Source organism: Phyllobates terribilis, unplaced genomic scaffold, assembly GCF_046119375.1.
Source record: "Phyllobates terribilis strain yellow unplaced genomic scaffold, ASM4611937v1 Scaffold_2__4_contigs__length_985480577, whole genome shotgun sequence".
NCBI lineage: Eukaryota > Metazoa > Chordata > Amphibia > Anura > Dendrobatidae > Phyllobates > Phyllobates terribilis.
The window spans coordinates 478,182,321-478,196,169 of record NW_027362762.1 but is presented as its reverse complement, the minus strand read 5'-3'; the positions used below and the strand labels follow the sequence as shown (position 1 = coordinate 478,196,169).

Genomic DNA, 13,849 nt, shown 5'->3' with positions numbered 1-13,849 from the left:
TAACTGCAATATTCCTGAGTCTTTAGCAAACTTGTGCCTGAATCCTCTGTGACTGCTTTGCAGTGAAGAGATCTCGCTCAATGCACTAATACTTTAACCGAATGCTCTAATAGTGTTACTGTCATGACAGGTGCAATGGTCTTCATCAGACCCCTGGCCATCATGGCAATCCATCAGTGCCTTGCGATCGCATCATGGGTATGCCGATAGGTACATGGAATGATGCGCCTTCCTGCCAGCGTGCTGTAAGTGCTGCTGTCAGAAGCAAATGATGGCTGAATAACACAGCCATCATCTGCTGGGAAAGATGCGGGTTTGGCTTGCGAGCCTACATCAAACTCGGGGAACTGGCATATAACTTAACTATATGTCATGTCAGGAAGGGGTTAAGGGTAGTGATGAGCAAACACTAAAATGCTCGGGGTACTCGTTGCTCGGGTCGAGCAAATTGGAATACTCGGGTGCTCGACCCGAGCAACGAGCCCAATGTAAGTCTATGGGAAACTCGAGCATTTTTCAGGCGACTCCCCCCCCCCCCCCCCCCCGGTAGTCTGCAGAGGGCCTAAAAATTGCCCAAATCGATGGGAACAGTGCTCAAATGACATGGGAACGGCATGGGGAAGACCCCTGGAAGCATCTCGGACTCCCAGATCACTGCTGTCAACAACATTGTCAGAGTATTACGCCACTTTTACGGACTCACAATAAAACATACAAAAACGAAACCAAAATGGATTTTCCTGGGAAATATGTTAAGTAACATCCTTTCCAGGGTAATGACTTGTATATAAGGCAAAATAAATAACCAAAAACAAAAATACTCCTCCACACCTTGGGCTATTTTCACATGTAGCGTTTTTGATGAGTTTTTGCACTTTTGCATTGCTTTCAACCAAGACAAATGCATTCACCAGGAAATGTAATTTTAACATTTTACAACCTTATCTGACCATGTGGTGTGTGACACATCATCAGACACATGCATACAGTGCTGAAAAGACATGGGAACAGCATGGGGAAGACCTCTGGAAGCATCTCTGACTCCCAGGTCACTGCCTAAAAGTGTGCCCATCATAAGTGATCCTTGGCGCATGCAAAGAGGCCTCCCTCCATGCACCTGTCGTTGGAGACACGTCCACGTCCTTGTCCCAGTGCAGCATTCAGTTGTCCCTACCCCATTCCTTGGAATGCAGGCGCAAGTATGCAGGCAACCACCCACCCACAGGCTGCAATACTATACTGCCAAATTTTTGACAGCTGCTTGCACTTGAAATGTGGCCTTTTAGGCTTGTGGATGCGGAAGCTTTTCATAACCTCATGCCGGCGGCGGTCTGGTGTCCATACTTGGTCCCCAGCCGCCACTATATTTCCCAGTATCGCCTCCACCTTCTACAAGCACTTGTCCCACAACATTACCCGTGCCCTCCCCAGTGCACTTACTGGGAAGGACCGCCTAACCACAAACACGTGGACAGGTGAATGTGGCCAGGGACAGTACAGAGCCAATCCACAACTTTTTTTTGCTGAGAGTTGTATTTAGCTCGATGAAAGGACTGGCATAGAGGGAAACCGTATCTACTCTGTGTGTCATTTCTCCCAGGAAGTCCTCTAAAGCTGCTTGCACTTGAAATGTGGCCTGAACATTACTTGTAGTACTTTTCTGTGGGAATTTGCTTGCCTCCTACCAGCCTGGAATATTTCCAGGAAACTATGGTATGACGCCATGGTATTAGCACTGGCCCAGTACCAGTAGCGAAGCTATCCCCAATTTCCTTCTCAGGAATTTTATTTGGTAGACTGAGTGGCTGCCCAAATACATTAGTTTCTCACAAAGGAGCTGAAAATAGAGTGGCAGTAGGTGCAAGTTTCTCCAGCCTGTTAGATATTGGAGGGTGAACGGCAGCACATTGGATCAGTGGTTAGCACTGAAGCCTTGCAGCACTGGGATCCTGGGTTCAAATCCCAGCAAGGACAACATCTGCAAGGACTTTGAATGTTCTCCCCGTGTTTGCGTGTGTTTCCTCCTCAGTAAAAATAGTGTCCGGGAACACTTTTCTTAGCAAGGACTGCTTCTCGGCAGGCTTGAACGGTCCCACCAGAGAATCCTCTGGTGTGCCTTGGCTTCTACCTCAGGAGAGTTCATGATAGCGCTAACTTTGCAGCTGCTATGGGGCTCTTGAGCAGGTGAAAAAGGTTATCCCTCAGAATCAAATCCTCTGGTGGGCCCAATGTTTTTCAATCTGAAACAGCTTCTCAGTGGGAGTTGTATTTCACCACAGCCATATTCTTTAGCTTGGTGAAAGGACTGGCATAGAGGGAAACCGTATCTACACCGGCTGTCATTTCTCCGTCACCAGGTTCCGCCCATTGTCACACGACCATGCCTGGCTGTATGTTCAGCGGTGAGAGCCACAGATCAGGCTGCTGTGTTACAGCTTTCAATGACTCTGCAGCGCTGGGCAGTTTGTCAATTAAGCATGTTAGCTTCAGCACAACCTGTTGCCGCATGGCCAAGGCAGTTCTGCAGTGCTGTCAGCTTGTGACTGATGTAGTCATTTCGGAGATGGAGGAAGAGGTGCATGAGCTAAACAATGTGATTACATTGAGGTTAAATTGGTGATGCTGTTTTTTATACTAAAGAAAGATCCTTTTGTTTTGTTTTGTTTTTTTTATGTTATTTTTTTAAGACAAATGCCTATTTTTATAGGGCCATCAGATGGCCCTTACTATACTTAAAAGGCCAGCAGTCAGCCCTCGCTATTGTTAGAGCGCCATCAGCCGACTATGCTTTGTTGTTCCCATTATTAACAAGTGGGTCTCTTATACTGTTATTGCGTATCCAGTGACTGCAAGGGCTGCCAAACATTTGGACGCAACCTAATACCCCTTTGAAGAGACATAGAGGAGGGTCTCGGTAAAAAAAATGTTCCCATTATAAAGGAGCGGGTCTCCTATAGTGGTAATGCCCATGCTGTGACTGCAAGGGCTCCCAAAACATTGGAAAAACCCCACTAAGAATTTAAAGACCTATAGAGCAGGGCCACAGTAACGACAAATTCCCATTAGAAAGGAGAGACTGCTATACAGTTATAGGGTATGAAGTGAGTCCAACGGCTGACCAATTTTAGGAAAAACCCCACTAAGAATTTAAAGACAGATAGAACAGGGCCATAATAACAAGGTACGACATGTTCCCATTAGAAAGGAGAGAGTCTGCTATACAATTATAGGGTATGAAGTGAGTCCAACGGCTGACCAATTTTAGGAAAAACCCCACTAAGAATTTAAAGACACATAAAGCAGGGCCACAGTAATGACAAATTCCCATTAGAAAGGAGAGAGTCTCCCATAGTGTTGGCCTATGCAGTGAATGCAAGGGCTGCCAAAAATTTGGAGGCACTTCAATGATCCTTGGAAGAGACGTGGAGGAGGGCCTCATAAAAAAATGTTTCCATTAGAAAGGAGCTCCTATTCTTGTAATGCCCATGCACAAACTCTATGGGCTGACAAACATTTACCCCTGGGGGGTATACATGAACATACTGTGTGTATATATATATATATATATATATATATATATATATATATATATATATATATATATATATATATATATATATATATATATATATATATATATATATATATATATATATATATATATATATATATATATATATATATATATATATATATATATATATATAATAAAATGGGCATCATAAACACACTTTAAAAAAATTATGTGGGTGTTGCATCACGGACCACAGTCACCCTGGTGATATGGTGGTGGAGGAGGAGGACAAAAGCAAATAGCCAAAATCAGGAAGCGTATACCCATGTGTAGGTGTGAAAAGGTGCATGAGAATACACCTCCCAAGAAAAGACACTAGATTTGAGTTTGTTACGCTGCTATCATTCGGTGGTGTTGAGAAGTCTGGCCCAATCCAGCCCTTGTTCATTTTTATAAGAGTCAGCCTGTCAGCATTTTCAGTTGACAGGCGGATGCGCTTATCTGTTATAATTCCACCAGCGGCACTAAAAACCCGCTCTGATAAAACGCTGGCGGCAGGGCAGGCCAGGACCTCCAAGGCATAGAGAGCCAGTTCATTCCACGTTTCCAGCTTGGATACCCAATAATTATAAGGTACAGAGGAATCACGGAGGACGTTGGTACAGTCGACAAGGTACTCCCTCAGCATCTTCCTAAACTTTGCACTCATTGTGAGAGTACCCCCCGCATCAGGACATGTGTGACGGGAGGGTCTGAGAAAACTGTCCCAGAATTTTGACTGTGTTCCCCTGCCTCTGCTGGATTGAAGTGGTCTCTCTCTCACCTGTACTCATTGGTTGTCCAACGAAGTGTGCCATCTGCTGCCAGCGTTTTCAGATGGGAATTTTTTTAATAGTTCCGCAACAAGGGCCTTCTGGTACAGCCCCATTTTGTAGACCTGTCCGCTTCAGGAATAAGAGATATAAAGTTCTCCTTGTAGCGTGGGTCTAGAAGTGTCATCAACCAGTAATGACTGTCACCTGAAATTTTGAGAACGCGAGGGTCATGGGAAAGGCAGCATAGCATAAACTCAGCCATGCGTGCCAGACTACTAACAGGCAAGACTTACCTGTTCTCACCAAGAGGATGACTGACCATGCTGTACTCCTCCTCCTCTCTGTCCTCTGGCCATCCACGCTGAACAGACGGTATGACAGCTGTGCAGGTAGTACCATCTATAGTGCATGAAACTAGCTCCTGTCCTTCCTCCTCCTCCTCCTCCTCCTCTTCCTCATTGTCACCCAATACACGTTGGAATGAGATGAGGCGTGGCTGTGTGTAATCACCCTGTATGGTTCCTTGCTCCATCTCATCGTGCTCCACCTGCAATGCATCCTCTTTGATTGTGAGCAGAGAGAGTTTCAGAAGACAGAGAAGCGGGATGGTGACGCTAATTATGGCGTCATCACCGCTCACCATCTTGGTGGAGTCCTCAAAGTTTTGGAGGATAGTACATATGTCTGACATCCATGTCCACTCCTAAGGTCTTATGTGTGGAGTCTGAACTGAATACCGACGGCCTTGTTGATGCTGGTACTCAACAACTGCCCTCTTCTGCTCATAAATCCTTCCCAACATCTGCAGTGTAGTGTTCCAATGTGTGGGGACATCACACACCAGTCTGTGATCTGGAAGCTGCAAACGCTGCTGAAACACTGCAAGGGCGACGGAAGCTGTAGCTGACTTTCTAAAATGGGCACACAAGCGGCGTACTTTAACAAGCAGATCCGGCAGCTCCGGGTAGGATTTGAAAACCGCTGAACCACGAGGTTAAGCACATGGGCCAGGCATGGTACGTGTGTGAGCTTGCCAGGCATTGTCACACACGACCATGCCTGGCTGTAGGTTCAGCGGTGTGAGCCACAGATCTGCCTGCTCTTTCAGAGCTGTCCACAACTCTTCAGCATTGTGCAGTTTGTCACCTAAGCATATTAGCTTCAGCACATACAGCCTGTTGCCGCTTGGCCGAGGCAGTGCTGCAGTGCTTCCAGATTGTGACTGATGTGGTCATTTCGGAGATGGCGGCTGAAGAGGAGGAGGAGGCTGAGGAGGATGAGGTGCAGGAGCTGTAGACTGTAGGGGCAACCCTGATTGACCTAATCATTGGCGTCGGGAGGACGTGTTCCATCCCAAGGTCCGACTGGGGCTTTCACTATGTTAACCCAGTGTGCCGTCAATGAGATGTAGCGTCCCTGCCCACAAGCACTTGTCCACGTGTCCGTGGTTAGGTGGACTTTCCCGGTAACTGCGTTGTGGAGAGCACGGCTAATGTTGTGGGACACGTGCTTGTGTAATGCGGGGACGGCACACCGGGAGAAATAGTGGCAGCTGGGGATGGAGTACCGAGGGACGGCCGCCGCCATCAGGTTACGGAATGCTTCAGTCTCCGCGAGCCTAAAAGGCAACATTTCGATCGCAAGCCGTCGTGAAATGTGAGAATTTAGTAGTGTGGCCTGTGGGGCGTTGGCTCCATATTTGCACTTGCATTCCAAGGACTGGGGTATGGACAACTGAACGCTGCACTGGGACAAGGACATGGACGTGCTTCCTGATACTGCTACTTGAGAGTGTGCAACGAAAGGTGCAGGGCACGAGGAACTTTGCATGCACCATGGACAGGGGATTGGCTTGCATGCACAACAGCGGAAGAAGCAATGGTGCCACCCGCAGACACTGTTCCTGGACCCTGGGGTTCGGCACACAAGGTCAGGTGCTTTGTTGCCATGTGCCTGATCATGCTGGTGGTGGTCAGGCTGGTCATTTTGCCACCCCTGCTGCTGATGGCCTGGCAGGTGGTGCAAATGGCCTTTTTGGGGTTATCGGCAGAGTCTTTAAAAAACAACCAGACCCGGGAAGACCTAACAGTTGTACTGGCAACTTCCTTCGTGTTGGTGTTACGGGGAACTGTTGCCTGCCTTCTGTCTTTGGCCACCACACTGCTTCTACCTGCCTGTTGGGGTTCTCTACCTCCCTCCCCCTGTGTGCTACTGTCCTCACTCTGCATGTCCTCCTGCCAGGTTGGGTCAGTTACTATATCATCCACCACCTCGTCTTCCACTTCCACACCCTGGTCCTCCTCCTGACTTTCTGGCAATTGTGTCTCATCATCGTCCACCTCTTGTGACACTTTCCCACCGTCACCTTCGTGTGACAGTGGCTGCTCAAATATTTGGGCATCGCTACACGCGATCTCCTCTTGTCCCGCTTCAAGTGGACCGGGTGAGAGGCCCGAATCTATAAATGGAAAAGTGAACAGCTCTTCGGAGTGTCCAAAGTGGGATCAGGTGTCTCTGGGTACTCTGCATGGTAGGAGGAAGGAGGATCAGGGTGAGGAATATGCGGTCCAGACTCACGGCTACGGAGACTTGACCGTGTGGAAGACAGGGTGGTGGTGGGATTAACTGGAAGCATTATCCGCTATCCAACCAACAACCTTTTGACACTGCTCTGGGTTCAATAGTGATGTGCTGGAGTCCCCTAGAAATTGTGACAGGAAGGTCAGGCGAGAAGATATGGGTGTTTGTTGTGGAACAATTTTGGCTTGTCCTCGGCCTCTGCATGCACCATTACCATCACATCCAGTTCCCCGTCCCTTGCCACGTGCCTTACCCATTTTAAATGGAGGACCGTATCTTCCATGCTCACTACAAATGACTGAGTTTGGAGCGAACTTATAGGTGATCTGTGTGATGGAGAAAACAGATTTTTAAATACCTGGCCTGTAGGTAAGTAGTTTGAACAACAAACTGCGTGAATTGCTTCACTGACACACTAAAGGAAATTTTTAAGGGAGGCCAGAAATGGCAGTATTTTCTGATAACGTATATGTGATCCGTTGGACGGAGAAAACAGTTTTAAATAGCTGGATTTCTAGCGTTCTAATATGGAAAGGACCTGGCTGTATTCTGCAGTGCCAACAAGCAAATGGCGCAGAAAAAAATGGTGTTCTCTGGATTGCTTTTTAAGCAAATAATGAGGATGAAGATCCAAAGAAATGTATTCCTGGCCCCTGAGACCTGGGCTTTTGTATAGAAATATCTAACAGCAGCAGAATTGGAATGGAGCCTCTTGTGCTATATGCACTGCAGTCTGCTATATACCCTGCCTGCCTAGACACCCTGCCTGTCTGATATTTCTGCAGATGGATTAGTCCTCAGAAGAACTGTTTAAGATGGATATGTGTAATGTACGGATTTTCTCCCTACACTACCTAATACACAATCAAATCTCTCCCTAACGCAGCAGCAGCTCTCCCTACACTGTCTGATCCGGAGTGACTGTGACGAGCATGGCGGCGCCAGGTCTGATATAGACCCGATGATGCTGTGCAGCCAGCCAATCACTGTAATGCGCACAACCAACATGGCTACGGCATTACAGTGCATGGCAGGCAATCCCTGCATATTCATTAGCTCTCTAAAGCGTGCCAAACATGCAGGGAGGGGACCCGAGTTCCCGCCCGAGCAACCCAAAATTACTCGGCGAGCGCCGAGCATCTCGAGTAGTGAGATGCTCGGGCGAGCAGTAGCGAGCATGCTCGCTCATCACTAATTAAGGGTTTAAAAAATATTTAAAGTTAGAATATTGTCAATTTGTCAATTTCAGATATTTTCATTTAAAAAAAGCCACTCAAAACATATTGACCTAAATTTACTGCTAAATGAAGTACAGTGTGTCACAGAAAAACAGTCTCAGAATCATTGGGATGTGTTGAAGCGTTAGTTATAACCATATAGTGACTTAGGTCAGATTTCAAAAATGGTGCTTGGTCATTGAAGAAATTGTCCACTACCTTGAACCAAGTTACTAGTTTTGCCATAAGTGCCTAAGGATAATGCCCTTAAAGGTCCCTATATATATTATCTGCCAAGTGTTATGCTTTTCTACCTAACTTCCTGCCCCTTGGCATCAATTTTGCTGTCAGTCATCACTTCCTCTTCAGAATCCACTGCTCCCTTCTGACTAGATTTCCCATCACTTCTTGTTCTGGGCTGCAAGCCAGCAGTGAGCACAGCCCCTATAACGTCACGTAAATCCCTCCTGCTCCTCCCATGGCATCATGCATAGTCCCAGCACGACCTCCTGTACTAAATTACTGTTACAGGGAATAGCAGTAATGCGCAAAGCATCAGCCATGGCAATAATAATAATCTCTAGTCCCCCCCCCCCCCTCACAGATGGATTGATGGAGAGATATAATAGATAGAAGGATGGATGGGATGGATCAATCGGCTGTCTGCACAACAGGAACAGCATGAGCGCTGTTGAATGGAGATATATTTGCATCCCATAACTCTTATTTGTACTCTATAGGTTTTTATACACTTAAAGGGGTTGCCTCACAAATATTAAAGTTTAATAAATTGTGAAAAATGTACTAATCTTTCAAAGAGCATAATTGTATAATAATACTTGTCTGTCTGGATATTACTTTTGCATACTTTTATGATGCTCCCAGTGTTCTTTTGATTCTCTCTCGAAATGTGGATTGTGTATCCACCGGAAGTGGGAAGAATCCACTTTGTGTCTTTATTCTTATTGGCTGGCCTATACAGGAATTATTCCGCCACCCAAGGATCCAAGCGGTCTGACCAGCTACTGAGCAGGTGTGACCCTAGACACATTAAAGGGACATAATCAAAAAGGAATCAAACATCAGATGGCACTAATATGTAACGTGTTATGTTTGACATGACAGTAAATTAAGAGTTACTTGTGGGGCAATCCCTGTAAACTGCATATTCTCTTTATATCCTTGTTGTTTTGATGTTTTCCATTTCATAAAATATTGTATTTTCTTTTTAGATGAAAGCTATCACTCAGCATATTTTGCTGGGTTACCCATTTTAACAATCTTTGCTGTAATTGGTTTTATATCTTTTCTAATCTGGCATAATATAACAGAAAAATCCAAGATCCCTAAAGCATTGGTAAGTACACACGTTCAGTGCAATATTTTCAATCGAAAATAATAGCTACTAAAGCTGTATCCACTTTTCAAGCATGTGTAATTGTTTTACTGGGATTTTTTAATGGTGTTATTTATTAAGCACAGATATTAAAGATAATTTTATATGATTAGTATCGAGAGCGTCTTTCAGCACTCAAGTTTTCTTTAGCTTTTTTCCTAAACAATTTAAAAATTACTGCTGATTTAAGTTATATAGCATATATCATATAGAGAGAGAGAGATTTAAAGGGAATCTGTCACCAGGATTTTTCCATCTAATCGGAGATCAGCATATTATAGGGGGAGAGACCCTGATTCCAGCATTGTGTAATTTTACAGGGCTTATTGTTGTAGTTGTGATTAAAAACAGTGATTTTAACACTGTAGCAAGTAGCCCAGTAAGTCTAGTAGTGACGCCATCTTCCCCAAAAAGAAAAAAGCTCAGACATGCTATAAACGCATGTACACACAATTTCACATTAGAGAATAAAAAATGTGTCTTACTGACTGCACCTCATTGTTAGATTGGACCCACTAATCCACTAGTGCAAGACAGGACTTGCAGTTTCAAAACTACAAGTCTCAGGATCTTTGTCCTTTGCCCAAATCCCTGCAAAGTGAAATGTCAGCCAAGACCTCACAGTGGTAGTAGAATGGTTTATTTAATTTGCATTGTCGCAGTGCCAGCCCTCTAATCACATGAATTTATAAATCACTGATCTAATAAAAATGCTGGAGTATGCAACAACCATATGAATCACCCCCTGGGCCGTGGGGTACCCGGTGCCGGGCCGGCCTATGCTGGGGGATGTCACAGTGGCGGTGACCCGGTCCGTGACCCAGGCGGTCAATAAAAGGGGATTATTGAAAGGGATTATAGTTTTTATAGTTTAATGTTCCTGACGCCACCTGTGGTATGCGGCTATATGGAGCCGCCGCTGCGGTGCAGATTTTCTGGAGCTGTTGGTGATGCAGCAGAGTTGGTTCAGCTCTCCACAGGTAGAGCTAAGCTCCAGGGCGGTGCTGTGATGATTAATGAGGTAGATGTTGCTGTGCAGGGGATGGCGCAGATAATAATTCTAGGACACAGGGGTGCAGTCTTCAAGGTTTACTCACAGTTGTTGCACTCCAGGTTACCAGGATCAGGGTAACCTCCCATGTCGTCCTGTGTTTACCAAGGCAGGGGTTCAGCAAACTCCCAGGTGTTTCAGGAGTACATAACGGGACCCCATTCTGTGTTCCTTCTTCGGTCGTCTTCCTGCGCTGGCTCTCACCCTCCTGACCTGCGCCTCGCAACCAGTTTCCCAAGCCGGTAACCTCGGATCTTGGCGGGCAACCTGCAGTCCCCTGAATCCTATATGGCTACCTTTTTGGCGATATAGTTGCGGCTGTGAGCAACTGCACCCTGAAAGTACAGAAGCCTCCGGTTTCTAGCTGAGCATTGTAGTTGTTCTCCACTAGTTAGGGGCCGGTTCCCTTTGCGGCCTGATCCCTCAACACTTCGGTAGATTTGGGCGCACGGGTGGCTTCCTCACTCGCTGTTGGATCCCCTGACTCCTGGAGCCTTCCTCTGCTCCCTTCCTCGTCCTGCCAGTCCTCCAGGGCCTCTCAACTTAGGCCCGCTCCTCTCCTCTCTCCTCTGAGCAGAGCTCCTGCTCCCACTCTTTCTCCTCGACTGAACACTCTGACTGGACCTCCTCTCCCAAGATGGTTCCCCTTTTTATACTCCTACTGAAGTGCTCCCCTGTACGTCTTCCTCCACCCACTACTTGGTTCCACCCTCCAGCTAGGGACCAGGGACTGTGCTCTCCCTTAGAAGCAATCTCACCCTTCCCTCTGAAGTGGAGTGTAATGGATGCAAGTGGGTGGGTCCCGGGCAGTACTCCATCCTTACCTGAGAGTGGGGTACCACATCTCTGGGTGAGATGCAGTACCTCTGTGGCGACTGAACCCGCATGGGCGCCACACATACATACAGCCAAAACCTGGAGTGGGTGATAAATACAGAAGTGGTGACTTGTTTCTATTATACTTTTCTGATTATCCCACTCCTGGTTTTGAATTACAAATACTGCGTTCAGATACTGAATGTGTGATTGTGGCCTCACATTAAAAAAGGGCATGAAGTCCAGAAAAAAACTTTAAACTACCCATAGACATTAAAATCTCGTGTTGTGCCTATAAACGATCCTAAGTTCCCTATGTCAAACACCGAAGTGAGTATGAGAAAATATAATAGGAAGCTGATATAGAGTACATCGTTTGGAGAGTGGAAGAAAACTGGAGTACTTTACTTGGGCCACAATTTTAATTTGTATGTGCCCTATCACTAAATACACGGTGTGCAGAATTACAAAGCGGCTTGTTTTCCTTAGGCAAAATGGACCAAAAAGGGATTTACCTTGTGGAGACATGGGGGTCAGTGGGTGTGTAATGCATGTGCCGAAATGCAACACAGAGACACAAGGCGAGGACAGTCAGATGAATATAAACAGTTTATATATAGATATAACAGGTATTCTAAACAAGGGAATGGCAACAGGGGTAATGAACGGTAATTTGAAATATTAATAAAATGTGAAGTCTCTCAAGGGTGCACCACATCATGGGAATCACCACGTCAGTTCTTTAACTCTGTATATGGCCCTAGCGGGGGTCACCGGTTATTCCCGCTAAACCGAAAGTCTTGTCTTGGCAAAGTCAATTAAATCATGTTTAGCTTCTTCCACCTCAACCATTCCCCTCCCAACCTGAGTACCTAAACCCAACTGGCCCCTATACCGTGATTGAACAGTAGAAGTGACGGCTCTGTTAACGTATGCAGCTCATCTGCTTTCACTGGCGTGACTTTCCTGGCGCAGCAGTCTCCCAACTCCTCTCTTCCTGGTTGTTGGAGGCAGTCTCTCAAGCTGTGGATAAGGGGGTCCAGACCTCGTCTGTAGGCTGGTGACGTTGGGTTCCGCGAACTCACTCAGCACCGCAAGCAGGTTCTGACTCTCCACAGTAGGCACAGCACTCGAGGGCACATCTGTGAGGGATCCGGAGCTCATCCACCGGGGTCCGGCTGTGGCACCTCGCAGGCCTCTGGCTTAGGCCTGCCACTCGGGGCTTCTCAGCACGTAGGGAGCACGTCTGCTCCTCTCTGCTGCTAGGCATCAAAACCACCTCAGGCTTGGCGCGCTGGCCTCCTATACCCAGGAACTCTTTCCTGGAAGTCACCTGACTGGGTCCAGCATCTAAATCTGCTCCCCCTTCAACTTCCCTTGCACATCTTGGTTCCGCTTGTGTGCCTGACCAGCAGATGGCAATCTCATCCCATCTTTGAAGCATCCTGTAAGAATTGTCTTAAAGGCTCTCTTGCCTCTACTACAGGTGCTCTCGTCCGCTGGCTCGACTGTCTTTAGAAAGACCGCATGGACAGGGCTCAACCCACGGAACACCCGCACTCCTTCTCCGTGCGCATAATACTACTTAGGGTACAACACTGTGGCAATACCCTATTAAACCAGCAACAGACATATAGAACAGTCCCAACAAATGCACAAGATGGTGCAAATTACAGAGTCTCATGTTTCCGCTAACTCGCTGGGATGGAGCAGATGCGACTTCGGGGCTTCTAGGGCCAATTACCCCCACCATTGGCACCCTGCTTTTGGCAGACATCTACAGAGAGGAGGTAACAACAAGCTTAAGAGGCTGACAGTCCATTGAGGTACGTGGCCAGGTGACCTGATTGTCCCAACCTGGCCTCTCCAACCGATTCGATGGGGCCAGATGACTGGATGGTCCCAAAGTGGCTTTCCATACATCTCCATGGGTTTAGTGATGGTTAATGGAGCAGATCTGTATTCCTCCAGCTGGGGCCGTGGTTCCTTAAGCTGGCGTCCTGTAGAGTGTCTCAAATCAGTATTCCTCCGGTTGGAGGCATGATGTTTTGGCTACTGACACTGTCTCTTTGCAGAAGGATAAAAGTCCCTTTTTATACCCACATCTGTCCTTCAGGCCATCATACACAGGTCAGGGGGAAGGAAGGAACTCTCATTGTTCGCGTGTTCAATCAATCTGCATTGTTTGTCAATGTTTGCAGGTCAACACGCTCAATGGACTGATACAATGGGTAATCAACATTTTAGAAAACCTTATTTGTTCATTTACTCTGCGGGACGCAGAGTATCCCAAGGCTAAGCATCAAATCAAGAGTCAACGTTCAGGCTCATATGAACAATGGTCTATGACCTACTGAAAAATACGTCTGACCTAATTAAGAATAAATGCTGTGTCGTCACCTGATTCTGAAGAGTCAAAGATTGCTACAAGTCTTACAGAGGATGCAGCATTCTTGAAAT

General features: G+C 46.6%; 1 protein-coding gene across 2 annotated transcripts in view; it reads left to right on the top strand.

Moving 5' to 3' along the window:
* The window catches only part of IFNLR1 (interferon lambda receptor 1), a 112,883-nt gene that overhangs the window by 87,704 nt on the left and 11,330 nt on the right, over positions 1-13,849 (top strand). For both annotated transcript variants that reach the window (XM_073670586.1, XM_073670585.1), the window contains one exon: positions 9,359-9,483. In XM_073670586.1, coding sequence (XP_073526687.1) covers positions 9,359-9,483 — 125 coding nt within the window. The remainder of the gene's footprint in view (positions 1-9,358; positions 9,484-13,849) is intronic.